The sequence below is a fragment of the Phaenicophaeus curvirostris genome, chromosome 13 (genome assembly GCF_032191515.1).
Source record: "Phaenicophaeus curvirostris isolate KB17595 chromosome 13, BPBGC_Pcur_1.0, whole genome shotgun sequence".
Lineage (NCBI taxonomy): Eukaryota > Metazoa > Chordata > Aves > Cuculiformes > Cuculidae > Phaenicophaeus > Phaenicophaeus curvirostris.
The window spans coordinates 1926885-1947224 of record NC_091404.1 but is presented as its reverse complement, the minus strand read 5'-3'; the positions used below and the strand labels follow the sequence as shown (position 1 = coordinate 1947224).

Here is a 20340-nt window from a genome sequence, read left to right as displayed (position 1 = left end):
GTTGGAAGAGACCTTTAAGATCATGAAATCCAGCACTTAACCCAAGACTGCCAACTCCACCACTAAACCATGTTCCTAAGCACCATGTCCACAGGTCTTTTAAACACCTCCAGGGATGAAGACCCCACCAGTGCCCTAGGCAGCCTCTGCCAGGGCTTCACCTGGGTTTTGGTAAAGAAATTTTCCCTAATACTCAATCTAAAACTCCCCTGGTGCAGCTTGAGACCATTTTCTCTCATCCTATCACTTGTTACTGGGAGAAGAGCCCCGCACCCAACTCACTCCCACCTCCTTTCCAGGAGCTGCAGAGAGCAATGAGGTCTCCCCTCAGCCTCCTCTTCTCCAGGCTAAACATCTCCAGCTGGGCTGCGCTCTGGCCTTTTTCCTTGTGTTTGTTATGCTCTGCTTGCCAGGCGGTTGCAAAACCCAGGCAATGAGTCAAAATGACCTGGAGCTCTCTTTTACCCCCTGCAGCCCAGGAGAAACTAGGCATAGCGTCCCAGCTCAGAGATAGCAGGAGCAGCCCTAGGATGGAGACAGCTTCCCATGGGATGCAATGACTGTTACTGGGGTTGAGCTGTGCTGCGTGAGAGGAAAAGCTGAGCCAAACCAGCCCAGATCCTGCTGGTTCACAGGAGGCCACAAAGCCCAGCTCTCCATCAAAGCTTCTGGCTGTGGGCGTTTCTGGTCAGTGAGAAACAGCTTGTGCCCATTTAAACCAACCTGTCGTGCTGCAGTCAGGGTGACCACCGCCCCCTTTAGCTTCCATCCCTACTCCTGGCACTGTGTGAGGCTGGAGGAGCTGGCCTGAGCTGTTAAGCTGGGACAAAAAAACTGGTAGCTTCTGGGCTGCAGAGAGCAAAGGGAGCTCCAGGGTGGTTTGACTCATAGCAACCACCTGGCAACCTCTGGAGATGACCTGATGCAGCCAAGCAGGGGAGGTCTCCATCCTCCCTGATAACGGGGACAAGCAAACCCTGGCCCCAGGCAAGGAGTGACCTGATGGGCCAACAAGGACTGGCAGCTGCTCTCAGTCAAGTTACTGGGAGGACTTCGGAGGAAGAGGCTGGTTCCTCATGGCTGATGTTCTCCCCTTGCAGCCCCAAGGTAAGCATGCAGTGGCGCAGTGCAAAGGCTGCTTTTGCTCCACTGAGAGCAGGCAGAGGGGCCAAACCCGCTGCCCCTCGGCACCACACAACCAAAACCAGGTGTACAACAAACCAGAATGAGCAAGGCTCACCTCAAAAGGGTGTTTCTACTAAACCAGAACCAGGCAGTGAGTACACCCTTCCCCTGCAAGCTGCCTGGATGAGGAAAAGGGGCCTCTTGCAGCTCTGCGGGTGGGAAGCGTGTCTGAGCATCCTCACAAGGAGCTGGGCTGGGAGGAAGGCATGAAAAAGCCCTGAGCAAGCAGGAAACCTGTGGTGGGAAGCTCTGAGTCAGCTCCAACCACGGCTTGGCTGAAATTGGTCCATTCCTCCGCTCCCCAGCCTCCACGTGTCTTGCATGGTTCTCAGATTCCCAGGAACAAAGCAGACGGAGAGCACGCGCCGCCTGTCCGCATCACCCTGTCTGTGTCTGCGGGAAGGCATGGTCATGGGACCTCCTGGGGTGCAGGCTGAAGCCTCTGCATGGGTCTGGCCAAGAGACCAGTCCAAACTGAGCAGTTTGAGGCTGACCTAGTTCCCATCCAGGTGAGTTTAGGGGAAAGGACAAGGATGAGAAGCAAAGTCTCCTCTGAAATGGATTGCTGGGACCATGGTTTGCACACTGCCGCATGGCAGTTAAGGATGCGGTACAAGGTAGAGTGCCACAGGGAAACTGAGGCAAGGAATTAGAATCACAGATCTGTTTAGGTTGGAAAAGACCTTTGAGATCATCAAATCCAACCATCCCTGTCCACTCCTGAACCAGATCCCTGATCACCTCCTCTGCCCGACTTTTAAACCCCTCCAGGGACAGAGACTCCACCACCTCCCTGGGCAGTCATTGCAGTGCCTGAGAACCCTTTCAGGGAAGAAATTCTCCCTAATATCCAATCTAAACCTCCCCTGGTGCAGCTTGAGGCAATTTCCCCTTGTCCTTTGTCAGGCAGCACTGCTGGAGCGCTGAGCCCTGCTGTCGGGACCCCAAAAACTCTCAGCACAGGAACCAATCGGTTCAAATCACAAGACAAATGTTTGAGAGGTCACACCAGGGAGATGAGCGGAGGCGTTCCTGAACTGCAGGCAATGATTTCACCTCCCCGGGGTGGGGGTTTTGTGTTGCTTCCTGGCTGAAGATCCTGTAGCCAACACATGTTTGAAATCATCAGCTGCTCAAGTAAACAAAGCTGCCTTAAAGGAACAGCTTCAGGAAGCTAAGCCCTAGCATCAGAGCCATTTTCCAGAAGAATGGACCCACAGGGAGATGCTCTGTCACTTATCCAGCTCGCGAGAGGATCCAGCCTAAGCTAATCCAACAGATCCTGTGTGCCCCATCACCCTTTTAAAACATGGGGCGACTGAATTGCACATTCAGCCATGGAATCACAGAACGGTTTGGGTGGAAGGAACCTCAAAGCCCATCCAGTTCCACCCCTGACATGGGCAGGGACACCTCCCACTGGATCAGGGGCTCCAAGCCCCATCCAACCTGGTCTGGAACCCCTCCATGGATGGGGCAGCCACCACTGCTCTGGGCAACCTGGGCCAGGGCCTCCCCACCCTCATTGTGAAAAATTTCTTCCTACTGTCTCATCTAAATCTTCCCCTCTCCAATTTAAAGCCATTGCCCTCATCCTGCCACTCCATGCCCTTGTAAAAAGTGTCTCCTCAGCCTTCTTGTAGGACCCTTTGGATATTGGAAGGCCTGCAGAAAAGCTGAAGCGAAACCAAGGGGCAAAGCGGAAAACCCCAGGCACACAAACTCAAACGTCCATGCAGGTGCTCTCTGCCTGGTCCCCCCCACTCCCAGGTCTTGCTAACAACCAGCAAAACACTTTCTCCTGCTCTCCTGCACTTGCTCTGCACCGCTGAGTGCTGAGGAAACCGATTTCCAGCCTCGGCTGACCCAGCCCTCCTAGGGCACAGACCAGGAAACACTAGAAGTGAAAAACAACTCCTCAGCCAGTCTCAGGAGGCCTTTTTGTTTTACCTGGCATCCACCCAATTTTACTTGCACAGTTACAGTTCTGGTCCAGCCCTCGCTTGCAGGCTTGGCTGCTCTGCAAAGCTCCTACGACCAAGACAGGGAGAGCAGTCCCACACTACCAAGTTCTTGTAGCTCCAGGCTTTCCTCTGCTCATCAGCAGAGCCCACGTGCACCCTTGCCCCATCTGACAGGGCAGCACATGGCCCAGGATGGCAGCACATAGATATCACAGAATCACAGAATCACCAGGTTAGAAGAGACCCACCAGATCATCAAGTCCAACCATTCCCATCGATCACTAAACCATGTCCCTCACCACCTTGTCCACTCGTCCTTTAAACCCCTCCAGGGAAGGTGACTCAACCCCCTCCCTGGGCAGCCTCTGCCAGTGCCCAATGACCCTTTTATGAAAAAATTTTTCCTAATGTCCAGCCTGAACCTCCCCTGGTGGAGCTTGAGGCCATTCCCTCTTGTCCTGTCCCCTGTCACTTGGGAGAAGAGCCCAGCTCCCTCCTCTCCACAACCTCCTTTCAGGGAGTTGGAGAGAGCAATGAGGTCTCCCCTCAGCCTCCTCTTCTCCAGGCTAAACACCCCCAGCTCTCTCAGCTGCTCCTCATAAGGCCTGTTCTCCAGCCCCTTCACCAGCTTCGTTGCTCTTCTCTGGACTCACTCCAGAGCCTCAACATCCTTCTTGTGCTGAGGGGCCCAGAACTGAACACAGGATTCGAGGAGCGGTCTCACCAGTGATCAGGCCTATAGTGATAAGACAAGGGGGAACAGCTTTAAATTGGAGAAGGGAAGATTTAGATGAGACATGAGGAAATTCTTCATGCTGAGGGTGCAGAGGCCCTGGCCTAGGTTGCCCAGGGAAGCTGTGGCTGCCCCATCCCTGGAGGTGTTCAAGGCCAGGTTGGATGGGGCTTTGAGCAACCTGATCCAGTGGGAGGTGTCCCCACCCATGACAGGGGGTTGGAATTAGATCTTTAAGGTCCCTTCCAACACAAACCACTCTTTGATTCTATGATCAGGACCCAGGTTGCTTCTGCACACACACCCACACCCCAAATTGCAACTGCATCTGGATCTCCAAGCTCCTGACCACCAAAAGCAAGGGCTTGGTCCCCTCTGCCCTCTTTCCACCCTGTTTATCTGGCTGTCCCTTGCATGTGGTGTCCTTCCAAAACCCCAGAGCAAGCAGTCCCCCAGCACCAGAACCAGGCAGAATTGCTGCCTGAGACAAGTGCAAGGTTTTGCAAGCAGTTTGTGCCACAGATGTGCCTTTTCCAGCTCTTCCCCCTCCACCTGGCTCTGAAGGTCCTGAACCTTTTTAATGAGAAGAGCGAGGAAGGTTCATTTCTTGTTGGATTCTTTTAGAAACAAACAGTCATCTCTCTCCTTGCTCAGTGCCTTTCCCCAGTTCCAAAGAAAGCAACTTGCCTGGGACACCATCTCCTTGCCAGGGCAGGGCAGGTGCCTGCATGGGCACGGGGGCATGCACTGAGCTGTCAGAGGGGACAACACCGCTCGTGGGCCTGGCAGATACTTTTGGCTGGAAGATCCCCTTGTCTCAGGAGCATCCTGACTCACACAGCACGGAGGTGGAAGGGGCAGGGTTTTCCCCACCCAGGTTTCTCCAAGACAAGTAACCAGAAGTTCAGCAGCTCCTTCCCACAGTAAGAGCGAGGACAGGAACGGGTGGTAGAGGTAGAATCATAGAATCCTTAGGCTGGAAAAGACTTTTGAGATCATCAAGCCCAACCATACCATTCACTACTAAATCATATCCCTAAGCACTTCATCTGGCTGCCTTTTAAACCCTCCAGGTTGGAGACTCCACCATCCTGCTGGGCAACACCTGGCAGTGCCTGAGAACACTCAGTGATGGACTCAGAGAAAATTATGTGAGTGGGCACTGAGATCAACATGCAGCCCAAGTTGAAAGACTTTGGCCAGGGTGGTTGGTAATATATGAGCCCTCAGGCCTTCAGCATCCACCTCCACATCTCCTGTCCACTTTGGGTCCCACCTCCCTCACCCTGCTCCTGCAGCTTCGCTCTGATCAGGCTCCAGCACAGATCCTGGGAGGTGGGGAATGGGGGGACCCGCAGCCCCCAAACCACATCAGTGCTGCCTTTCTGCTAAAAGAGTAAGAAGAAAACCCTTTTTGCTATGCAGAAGATGCCAAGGAAACTGCCAGCACCCTCTACACACTCCCCATCATCCTCTCCCTTCGCACATCACAGCCCACTGGAGACACCGGTGCAGGGAACGAGTGATTAGATCAAGGATCCAAAGGCATTTGCATGGAGCGCGCGTTATTCAAGGCTTTGAGAAATCTTTTACAAAGGCAATAAAAGCAGATAAGGGGACTACTTACCTACTTCCCCATGTTTGGGAGCTCATGGCAGCTGGTCACGGGGCTCCTCTGCGTGCTGGGAGCAGCCCCACGTGCCTGGCTTCTGCCGCAAGGACAACTGCATCTTGGTGCCCACCTAAGAAGAAAATAGGGCTCAGGGAGACCAAAGCACTGAGATTAAGTGTTCCCACCCTCACCTGGTGGCAAAGCAAGCATGGGTGAAGGGAAGCTTGTAGAGGAAACCTGCTCCTACGACGCCAACCCAGCCAGGCTGCAGTGATAGGTCCAGAGAGCAAGGGTCAGGAGGAAGGACACGTGCACAATCAGCAGCTGGAGGAGTGAGGAGAGCCAACACAGACCCTGTAGGGAGGTGTCATCCCAAAACACGCGTCTGCTCCAGGAGAAATGGGCAGGGACGGCAGAGTCCAGAGGTCATTGGGAAAGGAGAAAGAGGTGGGATGAGAGTTGACTTCCAGCATGTGGGGGCCACTGTGCTTCACAGGCGGGATTGCTTCAAGTCCGGTAGAAGAAAAGGCAGGACCTGCTTGAGCTCCATGCGTGACCAGGGCCACCCACCCACCCACCTCCTCACACACCGAGAGGCGGTGCATTTGGGGATGGGCAGGAGCAGCCAGTTCTCAGCTCTAAACATGCTCCAACAAGGGCTGTCTCCTCCATCTCCAGAGAAGGGAGCCCCAAAACCCTCACCATCCTCCTGACCTAAAGCAGGGTGGGCGCTGCCTCGCTCTGCAGAGGGGTCAAAGAGCCTGGTTGGGCTGCATGGGCAACGAAACCATCTGTAAGCGGGTACAAGAACACTAAACAGAAAAGCAGGACTGGAAAGATGCTTGAGGGTTTTTTTTTCTTTGAGCTCCTGCCCTGGCAGCTAAGGGAAAGGGTAATTCCTGCCCCTTCACCCAAGCCCAAGGCAATCTGGGACCCAAGAGGGAGCTGCTGCTTCCTCCCAGCCCCACAATTCATTAAAAAGGAGAAACTGGACCTGCTCTTTGCCTTTTAATGAGGTGGTACCTGTGAGCAGCTGCCTTCTCCTCCATCCTGTGTCTCTGTAGGGAACTGGTCTGCACGAAGCCAGGAGGAGGCAGGAGGATTTGATGGAAGCGGTAGTGCCATTCCGGGTGGATAGGATCTGAAATGGGACAAGTTCATTTTTTAGAGGAAAAAAAAAACACCCTTCACAGTGTGGGAGTGCTGGAGAAGTGAGCATGTGGGAGCCAGCTCTTCTGACCAGCTCTCCCTCTGCCCCTCGTTGAGGAGGCCTTAGATGACACACGCTCTGCAAGCCCCAGTCCAGCAAGTCAAGGCTTAAGGGCCAAATCCTGAACTGATGTAACTATTGAAATGTCACAGACAGGTTTAAGCCCCTCAAGGGTCAAAACTCAGCCTGGTGGGACTTTGGTTCACAGCTGTCACGGAGGGAGAGCAGCACTGGCCGGGGAGCTCCATAACCTGCAAGAAACTCAGTCCTGGTTGACTCAGAGCAGCTCTGGCTTCATGTCCACCTCTTTGTGGCATGTCCCTATGGCACTTGGTGCCCTGTGTTCAGTTCTGGAGTCCTCAGCACAGGAAGGACATGGAGCTGGTGTCCAGAGGAGGCCACAGAGATGATCCAAGGGCTGGAGCACCTCCTGTACAAGGACAGGCTGAGAGAGTTGGGGTTGTTCAGCCTGGAGAAGAGAAGGCTGTGGGGAGACCTTAGAGCAGCTTCCAGTGCTGAAAGGGGCTGCAGGAAAGCTGGGGAGGGGCTCTGGATCAGGGAGGGCAGGGAGAGGATGAGGGAAACGGTTTTGAGCTGCAAGAGGGGAGATTGAGATGAGATCTTAGGGAGAAATGTTTCGGTGTGAGGGTGGGGAGGCCCTGGTCCAGGTTGCCCAGAGCAGTGGTGGCTGCCTCATCCCTGGAGGTGTTCAAGGCCAGGTTGGATGAGGCTTGGAGCCCCTGATGCAGTGGGAGGTGTCCCTGCCCATGGCAGGGGTTTGGGACTAAATCAGCTTTGAGGTCCCTTCCAACCCAAACCATTCTATGAGCACCGGTGGCTGCAGTTCTGGGTGGGTCCCAGGCTGAAATCCTTGGACAGGGTGGCCATGGGGCAGCTGCCTCCACCCTGGGTCTCACCTGGCTCCAAATTCTTAGGCTCACAGCCTAGTCCCTGTCCCACCAAACTGCCCCCACGCTCAGGGTTTGGGTTGAGGCCAGGCCTCTTCTCCCACGCCCCATCCTTAGAGCAGAGGGAGAGGCTTCTGGAGGACCAAAGCACTCACATGTTTTAGCAAGATCTCACTTTCTTTTCAGAGCTAATACCACTGCCAGCCACTGCCTCACCTGACCGCAGAGTGGCTCTTGCAGCCACCGGGTGACAGCCAGCCTGCCCGCTTCTCTGTTTGCCATCTAAACACTCCACATTTTGATTTCAGAGCAACTGGGAACTCAGTCTGCCTGCAGGCACCAAGCCCACCCAGCTCTGGACCTCTGTCCCTGGGGACACTCTTTGTCCCCAGGGCCACCTCTGTCCCCTGGGCCAGCTCTGTCCCTGGGGCCACCCTCTGTCCCTGAGGTCACTCTCTCTCCCCAGTAGCCACCCTTGGACTAGCAGCCACCCACGGCCCATGGGTCACCTCTGTGCCTGAGACTACTGTTTGTCCAGGGGCCACCTCTGTCCATGTGTCACCTCTTTTCCCTGGACCAGCTGCATCCCTGGGGTCACCCTTTGTCCCCAGGGCCACCTCTATCCAGGGGCCACCTCTTTTCCCTGGGCCACCTCTTTTCCCTGGGCCATCTTTTGTCCAGGATCACCTTCGTGCCTGGGGTCACCCTTTGCCTCTGGGGCCACCTCCATCTAGAGGCCACCTCTTCTCCCTGGGCCACCTGTGTCCCTGGGGCCACCCTTTGTCCCTGAGGCCACTCTCTCTCCCCAGTGGCCACCCTTGGACCAGCACCTGTTCTCTGCCCAGGAGCCACCTCTGTCTCTGGGGCCACCCTTTGTCCAAGGGCCACCTCTTTGTCCCTGGGGCCACCTCTATACAGAGGCAACCTCTTTTTCCTAGGCCACCTCTGTCCCTGGGGCCATCATTTGCCCCTGGGACCACCCTTTGTCCAGGGGCCACCTCTGTCCCTGGGGCCACCTGTATCCAGGGACCACTTCTTTTCCCTGGGGTCACCCTTTGTCCCTGAGGTCACTCTCTCTCCCCAGTGGCCATCCTTGGACCAGCAGCCGCCCACTGCCTAGAAGCCACCTTTGTCCCTGGGGCCACCTTTGTCCCTAGGCTCCCCCTTTGCCCACGAGCCACCTCTGTCCCTAGGCTCCCACTTTGTCCATGAGCCACCTCTGTCCCTGGGCTCCCCCTTTGTCCAGGGGCCACCATTTCCCCTGGGACTGCCCTTTGCCCAGGAGCCACCTCTTTTCCCTAGGCTCCCCTTCTGGTCAGCAGCGACCTCTTTGTCCCAGGGGCCACCTTTGTCCCTGGGCTCACCTTTTGTCCAGGAGCCACCTTTGTCCCTGGGGCCACCATTGTCCCTGGGCTCAGCTTTTGTCCACGGGTCACAACTTGCCTCTGGGACCACCCTTTGTCCAAGGGCCACCTTGGTCCCTGGGCTCCCCCTTTCTCCAGGAGCCACCTCTGTCCCTGGGGTTGTCATTTGCCACCCTCTGTCCAGGAGCCACCTCTTTTCCCTGAGCTGCCCTTTTCTCCAGCAGCCACCTCTCTGTCCCAGGGGTCACCTTTGTCCGTGGGCTCCCCCTTTGCCCAGGAGCCACCATCAACCCTGGGCTCCCCCTTTCTCCAGGAGCCACCTCTGTCCCTGGGGCCACCTGTGTCCAGGAGCCACCACTTCCCCTGGGACCACCCTTTGTCCTGGGGCCACCTCGTTTCTCTGGGCAGCCTCTGCCTCTGGGGCCACCTCTATCTAGGGGCCACGTCTTTTTTCTAGGCCACCTCTGTATGTGGGACCACCTTTGTCCCTGAAGCCACCCTTTGTCCAGGAGCCACCTCTGTCCCTGGGGCCACCCTTTGTCCCTGGGGCCACCTCTATTCAGGGACCATCTCTTTTCTCTGGGCAGCTTCTGCCTCTGGGGCCACCTCTATCTAGGGGCCACCTCTTTTTCCTAGGCCACCACTGTATCTGGGACCACCTCTGTCCCTGGGGCCACCTTTTGTCCAGGAGCCACCTCTGTCCCTGGGGGGACAGACCATCTCTTTTCTCTGGGCCACCTCTGCCTCTGGGGCCACCTCTATCTAGGGGCCACCTCTTTTTCTTAGGCCAGCTCTGTCCCTGGGGCCACCTCTGTCCCTGGGCTCAGCCTTTGTCCAGGGGCGACCATTACCACTGGGCTCCCCTTTCTCCAGGAGCCACCTCCGCCCCTGGGGTCACTCCCCCTTCCTCCACCCCTATCCCCGCTGCCCCGCTGGGCTCGGTCCCCGCCCCTGTGCCGGTCCCCGCCCCCGTGCGGTGCCTCCCGCGGCTGCCGGGGCTGCGATGGCGGCCGGGGCCGGGACCGGGGCCGGGGCCGGGCGGCGCGGGGCGCGGGGCGGGGGCCGCGGGGCCCTGTGGCCCGGGCTGGGCCTGGGGGCCGCCATCGCCCTGCAGCTCGCGGCCAACGCCGGGCTCTTCGCGTACTTCGCCGGGGCCCTCGCCAAGGTGAGACCGCGGCGGGGATGGGGGAGGCGAGCTCTGCCCCCGAGGGGGAGCTGGGCGGGGGGGGGGTGGGGGGGGGGGGTGGCAGTGATCCCAGCTGTGCGTCCAGATGTGGAGGTGGGGGGCAGTGATCCGAACCCTGTGTCCAGTTGAGGGGGTTGGGCACCAATCTGAACCATGAATCCAGATGTGGAGGCTTGGGGGGTGCACCGATCCGAACTATGAATCCAGATGTGGAGGGGGGGGGGGCAGTGATCTGAACTCTATGTCCGTTTGAGGGGGTTAGGAAGCACCAATCTGAACCATGAATCCAGATGTGGAAGGTGGGGGGGCACCAATCCCAGCTGTGTGTCCAGATGTGGGGGGACACACCAATCTGAACTGTGCATCCAGATGTGGAGGCTTAGGGGGGCAGGCAGTGATTGGAACTATGAATCCAGATGTGGAGGCGGGAGTGGGGGGCAATGATACGAACTCTATGTCCAGTTGAGGGGGGCACCAATCTGAACCAGGAATCCAGATGTGGAGGCTTGGGGTGTGGGGATATGCACCAATCAGAACTATACATGCAGATGTGGAGACTGGGGGGGGGGCACGGATTCGAACTCTGAATTCAGATGTGGAAGCTGGGGGGGGCACCGATCCAAGATCTGTGTCTAGATGCGAGGCTGGAGGATGGGTGGGGTGCACCGATCCGAGCTTTGTGTCCAGATGTGGGGGGGAATGATCCAAACTATCGATCCAGATGTGGAGGTGGAGGGGGGGCAACAATCCAAGCTCTATGTCCAGATGTGGAAACTGGGGGGGCACCGATCCGAACTATGTATCCAGATGTCGGGAGGGGGGCACTGATCCGAACTGTGCATCCAGATGTGGAGGGTGGACTGATCCAAACCATTAATCTGCATGTGGAGGCTGGGGGGGGTTGCGCACCAATCCGAACTGTGCATCCAGATGTGGAAGCTGGGGGGGCACTGATCCGAGATGCATGCCCAGGTTGGGGAGCGGGAGCACCGATCTGGAATATGCGTCCAGATGTGGAGGCTGGGGGGTGGGGAGGCAATCCTAACTGTGCATCTTGGGGGGAGGGGGGAGCACTGATCTGAGCTTTGCAATCCAGATTTGGAGTTGGGAGGGGGTGCACTGATCTGAGCTTTGCATCCAGATGCAGAGGGGACACAATTGCAACTATGCATCCAGATGTGGAAAGGGGGGGGCACCGATCTGAACCAGGAACCCAGATGTGGAGACTGGGGGCAACACCAATCCGAGCTCTATGTCCAGATGTGAGGGAGGCACTGATCCAAACCATGAATCCAGATCTGGAGGCTGGAGGCTGGAGGGACCGATCCGAGCCATTAATCCACATGTGGAGGCTGGGGTGGGGGTGTTCGCTGATCCGAGCTTTGCATCCAGATGTGGAGGCTGGGGGAGGGGGCACGTATCCAAACTCTGCGTTTCTATGTGGGGCTGGGGCAGGGGGAGCACTGATCTGAGCTCTACATCCCATCCCATCCCATCCCATCCCTCTGCTCCTGGGTCCTTGCTCCAGCACAATCCCACCAAACACCCGTGCTGGGAGCCGGGATCCAGCTGTTCCCACCTACCCACAGTGCTACTTGTGCCAAACCCTTCCCAAACTTGATGTGATGGCCAATCCTGCTTCCAAACCCCCTGTCCCAGCAGCTGACTTGGGCTCATGGCAATTCTGGAGCAAGAGGAGGAGGGGGAAACCCCCAACCAGGAAAGATCTTTGCCATGGGGCGAGGGAAATTCAGGCTTGATGATGGGAATCATCAGCCCTGATGGTGGAGGGTCCATCAAGTCCCACAGCTCCAAACTGCACAAAACCACAACAGAGGCAGGGAAAATAAAGGACCAAGCCCTGCTTGGGGTGCAGGAGGGACGGGCTGGGAGCTGAGCATCCTTTGGAGCAGAGCCCTGGGCTTTGTTTCCAGCCCTGCTTCCCACGTGCACCCGCTGTGAGGGGTTTAGATGAAAGACACCAGGGAGAGGAGAGGAATGCGAGCAGATGGAGCCAGAAGGCAGGGCTGAAAGGAGGAGAAAGCTGCTTCCGTGTCCATCTTTGGGGGTCTGCAGAGGCTCCTCAATGGATCCCTGCGTGGTATGCAGAGCTCGGCACCTCTGAGGACACCATAGACCGGTTTGGATTGGAAGGGACATCTGAGCTCGTCCAGCTCCAACCCCCATCGCTCGGCACAATACTTCCCATCCCTTCAGTTTTACCAAACTTGCCCACTTTTCCCTTCGTTTAATGCCCTCTCGCTGGTACCAGGAGCCCAGGAGAAGGCAGGTGGGGCGGTTACCCTGCAGGGAGAGAGGGACCAGTGGCACACGCAAGCTTTAATCAAGGCAATTAGCGCGATCAGGCAGCGCCAGGCGGTTGGGAAGGCCTGGAGGGGTGAGGTGTGTGGTTGCCATCCCCGTGTGCTGCTGGGAATGTGCCACCACCAGCCTACGGACCGGTCGGATGAGGGCTCACCCCCTAATTGGTAATTAGTGCCCGTGGCAGCACGAGAGTGGCACACGCTGGCCCTGCCCAAGCCTGCGCTCGGGTTGTGGGTTCAGCCCCATCACTCGGGGATTTACTGCCCCAGTGAGCACCGAGCATCATCCCTCTCGGGCAGACGGGAGAGACGAGGGCTGTGCTTGCCTTTCTGCACCCATGCTAGCCACTGCCCAGCCCCCCGAGCTGGCCACTGCAGCCCATCTATGAGCCACCACCCAGCCCCCCGAGCTGGCCACTGCAGCCCATCTACGAGCCACCGCCCAGCCCCCCGAGCTGGCCACTGCAGCCCATCTACGAGCCACTGCCCAGCCCCCCGAGCTGGCCACTGCAGCCCATCTACGAGCCACTGCCCAGCCCCCCGAGCTGGCCACTGCAGCCCATCTATGAGCCACCGTGCTCCTGGCAGGGTCGGCCAGTGCGAGGACAGATGCTCGGCCCAAGAGAGTTGACAGGCGCTATGAACACCACCTTCAAAGCCAGGGCTGGGTTTTACTGCTTGAAAAGCCTCATCCCACCAGGGCAGAGGTGAAGGAGTTGGAGAATGAGAAATCTGGGTTCCTTCCCTTGACCTGGTGCTCTGCAGCTTAGGAGAGTCCTTGAGTCTCGTCTCCTCCTCCCGCTTGCTGCTGGAACTCCAGGAAAGAGGTCATGGTGTTTCCTGAAGAGCTGGAGATGGACAAGACTCACATCTTACTCGGCTGAGAGAGCTGGGGTTGTTTAGCCTGGAGAAGAGGAGGCTGAGGGGAGACCTCATTGCTCTCTACAACTACCTGAAAGGAGGTTGTGGAGAGGAGGGAGCTGGGCTCTTCTCCCAAGTGACAGGGACAGGACAATGTCCTGTTTGCAGCTGATGTTTGCATCCCAGCAGTGCCACTGTGGCCCAGCCCCAGCTCTGGGATCAGGGCAGCTCAGGGTTGTTCTCCACACTGCCGCGTGGTCGTGAGCTCCTGAACACTGGAGGAGCTGGGCCAGAGGTGGCTGTCCCATCCACACCCCCTGCCCGGCATCCTCACTGCTCCCCCCAGGCGCACTGTGCACACCCGGTTTGATGAGGAGTTAGAAACATGGAATCATGGAATGGTTTGGGTTGGAAGGGACCTCAGAGTCCATCCAGTTCCCATGGACAGGGACACCTCCCATTGGATCAGGGGCTCCAAGCCCCATCCAACCTGGCCTTGAAACCAACCCCTCCAGGGATGGGGCAGTGACCACTGCCCTGGGCAGCTTGGGCCAGGGCCTCCCCACCCTCACAGCAAAACATTTCTCTCTAAGATCTCATCTCAATCTCCCCTCTTTCAGCTCAAAACTGTTCCTCTCGTCCTGTCCCTACCCCTCCCCAGCTTTCCTGGAGCCCCTTTCAGCCCTGGAAGCTGTTCTAAGGTCCCTCCTAAGCCTTCTCTCCTCCAGGCTGAACAACTCCAACTCTGTCATCCTGTCCTCGTACAGGAGGTGCTCCAGCCCTGATCATCTCCGTGGCCTCCTCTGGCCTCACTCCAGCAGCTCCATGTCTGGGTGTTTCTGTTCCAGCTCAAAGCTGAGGTGCCGGGGAGCACGGAGGAGCTGCAGTGTCTGCAGGTGATCAGCCAGCAGCAGGAGGGCTCCAGCCTGGATGAGCTGATCAGCAACCAGTCCTGTCTCAAGCTGGCCAACACCATCAAAGCCTACGTGGCCACGGTGAGTCCAGACCCGCTGGCTTTGGGGACCGGGGAAGATGGCACAGCTGTTGGGAGAGCTCCTGTCTGCCTCAGTTTCCCCATCCACCTCACTGGAGGGGTGGCCGAGGGCAATTCCAAGGATGGTTTAAGAGCGGAGCGGTGGAGTGAGGCTGCATGTCAGGCCCTCTGCAGCGAGGAGCTGGTGGAGCCCAGAGCCGTAGCACAAAATTCAAGGTTATGAAGGCTTGGTGGAGCTGAGAGGAGCTGGGGCGCGGGGAATGCCCATTTCACCTTTAACCGCAGGACTGTTTCTCTCCTCTCCTGGTTCAGGTGACAGAGAACGTTATCCGCAGGAGTGTGGTGAAGGGTGAGTCCCTCCTGAGGTGCCTCCGTGGCCTCTGCTGGGGTGCGGTTGCAGCCGGACAGACGGAGCCATGGTCCACGTGCGCAGGGCTCGGCATGTGGCTGCGGCTGCCAGCAGGCTCCGTTGCTCCCAGGGCAAACTCCACCGGGCACGGTGCTGCCAGCTGGGGTGGGAGAGGAGAGCAAGGACTGTCCCACAGGAAAGGTTAAGGGCATCTGTCCCAAGGGATGGGGTGGCAGGGCCAGTCTGTGTGGAGTCCAGGCAGCCAGGGCCACAGGGGATAGCACCGAAACCTTAGAGAATGATTGACTTGACATTTCCGTCCCCAAATAACCCCCCTCTTCAACGGGTCAGTGGGGCATTTCCTGCTTGCTCAGTGAGGACCTGCTCTGCCAACATGGGGCTGGGCATCCCCATGCTCTCTGTCCTCTGCAGCCTTGTGTCCCTTGTCCCACAGAGGCCCAGCGGAGCTCCTTCAACATCTCAGAGGGGCAGGTTCTCCCCAGAACAAGTGGCAAGCCCTCGGCGCATCTCACCCTCCGTGCGCAAAGCCTGGCCCAGGACAGTAAGTTGGGTTTCTGATGTGGGAACAGGGGAAAGATCCCATCCAAGGGGTAGGAGAGCAGGATGGGAGGATGCATTTAATAGAATCATAGAATCACCAGGTTGGAAAAGACCCCCACTGATCATCGAGTCCAACTATTCCTATGAAACACTAAACCATGCCCCTCAGCACCTTATCCACCCGTCCCTTAAACCCCTCCAGGGAAGGTGACTCAACCCCCTCCCTGGGTGGTAGATGAGGCGGTTTCTCCTGTCCAGTTCAAGACTGCCTTCACACCTCCGGGCTGTGAGAGACGGTTAAAGCCACCCTTCCTGACCCTGACAGTTGCTCCGCTTGGTGACTCTTCTCCCCAGGAAACTCCAAGCCCTTTGGGAACCTCTCCCAGTCCTGCCGCCACGCCATCTCCCGCTGGGAAGACAGCACCATCCACTCGCACCTGCAGAACATCACCTACCGTGATGGCCGCTTGCGAGTCAACCAGGCAGGCAAGTACTACATCTACTCCCAGATCTATTTCCGCTACCCCAGTGCCGGCGCCAGAGTCTCCGTCCCACAGCTCGTGCAGTGCATCAACTGGAAGACCTCCTACAGCCAACCCATCCTCCTGCTCAAAGGAGTCGGCACCAAGTGTTGGGCGCCCGAGGCGGACTACGGGCTCCACGCTCTCTACCAGGGGGGGCTGTTTGAGCTGAAGGCCGGCGATGAGCTCTTCGTCTCCGTCTCCTCCTTGGCTATCGACTACAACGATGCAGCAGCCAGCTACTTCGGGGCCTTCCGGCTCGACCTGTGACAGCCACCTCAGCCTCCCACCTTCCCTTCCTGTCAGCTCTCCCGCAGCAGCTTATTCCAACCTGCCTCCAGCCCGGTGGCTGGAGCAGGGACGTGGCACGGGGTCCTCCCCAGCCTGCAATGACCCTTGCAGCGAGGAATGAGCCAGAGGAGGGCACGGGAGGTAGCCTCCTGCAGGGACCCGCGGTGCTCAGCGCCGCACAGAGCTCAGCCGCCCATTCCACGAGCCAGGAAGAGTCTGGGGTGGCCTGTGGGTGATGTGCACGAGGGACGATATCCCAGCTGTGTCACCTCCTTGAGCTTCTGCTGCAGGAGAGGCACCAAGGTGGCATCTGGAACTGCAAGAAAAAGCATCCTCGTGGCAGGATGGCCCTTGGCGAGTTGGATTGCACGGCCAGACGGGCTGCAAGGACCCGGGGACACCAAGGCAGAAGCTGGGCTCGGCAGGGCAAAGTTCACCAGGACAGCCCGCAGGTACGAGAAAGCTTCGGCAGCGGCTTCTGAGAAGGAGTCGAAGGAGTTTCAGTTTGGGCTAATTAGAAACCTGGGACGATGCCAGCGATCGGCTTTGGGGCGATCAAAGAACAGGAGCAGCGAGTAATCAGCAGCCCAAGCCCCAGCGCCCGGGCACGGGGCAGAGAGTCAAGTTGTGCCCAAGCAGAGCCACACGGGACCATCCGGCCAGGAGTTTGCTGTGACACTTCCCCTGTGCTTCTGACCAAGCATCTCTTTCCTTGGGGGTATTGGTCCTTCCAGTGCTGTTGGGCCACCTGATTGCTCGCACCTTTAGCCCCAGCAAGGATTGTAGCGGGTGGGTGAGCGCCAGCAGGGACCCAGGAGGGACAGGACCAGCCCCTCGGTGCTCAAGGCCATGGCAGATGCTAAAAGAGGGTTCAAGCAAGGAGGAGCATGGTCACACCAGCTCAACCCAGGGACGCTGGGCTGGACACAGCCCCCCTTTGTAATTCCCCGTATATTCTCTGTATCCTATGAAGACTATTTGTATGGACAGGATGGCAGCGTCAGCTCGACGAAGGATGCAAAGCACCGCCTGTGCCGGCATGGCAAGGGGTTGGCTTGCAGTGCTGGTTTAATTAAAGCCTGTACTCTAGTCCTGCTCTGCTCCCCTTTTGCGTCAGGCAGCCCGGGCATCGCCGAGCGAGCATCGTGACATCCGGGCTGGTTCACATGCTCAGCCAGCAACCTGGGTGCCAGCGCCCTTGGGTGCCAGGCAGCCCTGGCGGCTGCAGCCCACCCTTCTCTGCCCTGTCTTGCCCCGTCCCTGCCCAGCACTGCAAGCACGGGGCTGCGAGGAGACAGAGCAGAGCCGCAGCTTCTCCCCAGCCGCCTGCAGCTTCTCCCCAGCCGCCTGCAGCCTCGCCCTGTGGTTCCACATCTGAGCACTGCCGCGGCACCGGCGGCAATGGAGCAGCCTGGGTGCGATGCCAGAGCTGCCGGGTGCCAAGGCAGCCTCGGGGAATGGGCTGGTTCTCAGGAGCTCTGGCTCTCAGAGCTGCAGACAGAGCCCAGCGAAGGCTGCAGGCCATAACCGGCTCCTGTCTCGTCCTGCATCGGTAGCGCCTCAAAGGGCTCCGTGCCACCTCGAAGGGCTCCACGCCACCTCTTCCCCATGGATTCCTGGGGCATTCCCAGGAAGATGCGCTCCCACTCCTGAGCCCGGTAACTTCGTCTGCCCTGGGACCAGCGGCAGCTCCAGCAGCAGATCCAGCACAATCCCTGCTGGGACCTGACCCAGCCCCACTCCCTCCCATCAGCTCCTGGGAACCACATCTCACCCGCCTTCCCTGGGGCGATCCTGGTGCTGCTCCCCTCTCTTCATTTTGGGGCTGCCAAGCCCAGCCCAAGGCACAGCCAACCCCTGGAGTGCTAGTAGGGGTTTGTTCCCCATCACATCGTGTCCAGCTAGGGACTGCTCTTCACTCCCACTATCCATCCACAGCTTTCCAGGCCTGCATCCTCAGCTGGGGCTGAGAGCCAGTTCCAGGCTGAGCCACGTGGCTCCCACACCCTCCAGAACCCACAGCCCTTAGCCATTGCCACCCTCCAGCTCCTGCAGGCAGCTCCTGCTGCTCCAGAGAGGCTGATCAAAGGGGCACAGTGCGGCCCCCTCGTCCCGCAAACAAGTGTCTGAACCAGCCCCAAACGCAGGGGCAGTTTTCCCAGCTCATCCAAAGCCTGAGGGCACCATCCTGCCACCTGCAAAGGGGAAACACGGCTGCTCTGGAAAGGGCTGGGGGGTGTCCTGCTCCCCCCTGGGTGTGGTTTTCCAGCTCCGTGGAGGGAGGTGAGGCTTGGCTCTGCACTCAGCCCTGCCTGACGCATCGGGCTCTTGCCCAACACAAACAGAATCACAGAATCACCAGGTTGGAAGAGACCCCCAGGATCATCAAGTCCAACCGTTCCCATCAATCACTAAACCATGTCCCTCAGCACCTCATCTACCCATCTTTAAAACCCCTCCAGGGAAGGTGACTCAACCCCCTCTGTGGGCAGCCTCTGCCAGTGCCCAATGACGCTTTCCATGAAATACTCTTTCCTGGTGTCCAGCCTGAACCTCCCTGGTGGAGCTTGAGGCCATTCCCTCTCGTCCTGTCCCCTGTCCCTTGGGAGATGAGCCCAGCTCCCTCCTCTCCACAACCTCCTTTCAGGTAGTTGTTGAGAGCAATGAGGTCTCCCCTCAGCCTCCTCTTCTCCAGGCTAAACACCCCCAGCTCTCTCAGCCGCTCCTCTTGTTCTCCAGCCCCTTCACCAGCTTCGTTGCTCTTCTCTGGACTCGCTCCAGAGCCTCAACATCCTTCTTGTGGTGAGGGGCCCACAACTGAACCCAAAACACAACCCGAAAGCATATGGCACAGCTGGGTCCCCAGAGGTGTCACTTAGCCAAGACCCCATAGCACACCAGGTCCCACCTAGTGCTGGTCCTGCAAACCCCTGCCTTCCAAAACCCCCTCTGAATGGTCGCTTTCGTCTTCCACCTCTTCTTTCTTTGCCAACCACCTCGGTGACCAACAACAGGACTCGGGCTCTCGGAGCTCTTCAAATCCTTCCTGGCATGAACCCTCTGTGCTGGGGAGCGCTGAGCTCATCCTGGCTCCCCTGTCAATGACCCCTGAGCTGTTGCGAGAGCTCAGGTTGAACCTGGAGCTGCAGGAAATGGAGCAGATGAGTCCAAGTTTTGCTTTGAAAGAGAGTTTGAAGCAGCCTCCCCAGCCCGCTACAGTGGAGGTTGCTTTTTGCAGGAGTTGGCAGTGAGGCAGGTAAAGCAGCTCTGTGCGTGAGATGGGAGAGCTGGGTGCAGTGCCAACCAGATCATAGATTGCTCTGTTTCCTGGAAGAGAAAGACTTGTGCACAGAGGATTTCGGAGAAGATGAACTCCACGAGCATTAAGCCAAACAGCAATCTTGCTGTCTGGTGCGAGCTGAGTGGCACCGGGCAAGCAGAAATGGGATGGACTGGGGGGAAGAGGTGGGAGGGTGGGGGATGTCTGTGGCATGGGAGGGTGTTTGAAAGGTCCTGGCTCTGCTGCTCTGGGTTCATCACGGTGGGGAGAGGGCTTGGAGGCATCTCCCAGCCCTGCAGCTGAGATCATAGAATCATGGAATGGTTTGGGATGGAACGGACCTCAAAGCCCCCTGCCATGGGCAGGGACACCTCCCACTAGATCAGGGCCTCCAAGCCCCATCCAACCTGACCTTGAATACCTCCAGGGATGGGGCAGCCACCACTGCTCTGGGCAGCTTGGGACAATGTCTCACTCATTATTCAAAGATCTTGCTTCAGGAATACCTGGAGAAGAGCTCAGAGGTGTAAGGAAGAAGATGCGGTGGTCTTTAATCCAGAGGGTTTGAAGCCATAGCAGTAACCTGTTGGTCATCACCACCTTCATTCTCTACAGCTGCTGAGGTTGGAGAAAGCAGCTGGGTTGGACAATAACCAAGAGTGCTGGCAGGAACCACTCAGTTTCTTCACCAGGAGACCTGGGCACTCCTGAAGCCTCCGTGCCTCGATTTCCCCATTTGTATAAGATGCCTGTGGCCGTCAGCTTTTGTAAAAGGCTTAAAGCCCTGCAGGTAAGAGGGCTTCCCAAACCACTTGTGGTGGGTTTCTGGCAGCACAGACCCCACCAAGCAAAGACCTTGAGCTGCTTGCTGTCACAGAGTTGATCCCAAAAGGTCTGAGTGTGAATAAATAGAGATTTTGGTACCCAGTAGCGTCTTAAGTGCCACCGCCTGGTGCATGACTCACCTGGCCGCCCGTGGCGGGGTCGCTTTGCCCTG

At 57.9% G+C, this 20340-nt stretch overlaps 1 protein-coding gene and 1 long non-coding RNA gene across 2 annotated transcripts in view; both read left to right on the top strand.

Annotated features, from left to right (window-relative positions):
* Positions 1-3896: 3896 nt before the first annotated feature.
* The window catches only part of LOC138726296 (uncharacterized), a 147114-nt gene continuing 130670 nt past the window's right edge, over positions 3897-20340 (top strand). Inside the window, exon 1 of the long non-coding RNA XR_011338407.1 lies at positions 3897-4078. This is a non-coding gene — a long non-coding RNA (uncharacterized lncRNA). The remainder of the gene's footprint in view (positions 4079-20340) is intronic.
* LOC138726173 (tumor necrosis factor ligand superfamily member 10-like) lies at positions 9980-17162 on the top strand. The gene is made up of 5 exons (XM_069867672.1): positions 9980-10141; positions 14196-14342; positions 14654-14690; positions 15145-15252; positions 15606-17162. The coding sequence occupies exons 1-5, from the start codon at positions 9980-9982 to the stop codon at positions 16040-16042; spliced, it is 891 nt and encodes a 296-aa protein (XP_069723773.1). The 3' UTR covers positions 16043-17162.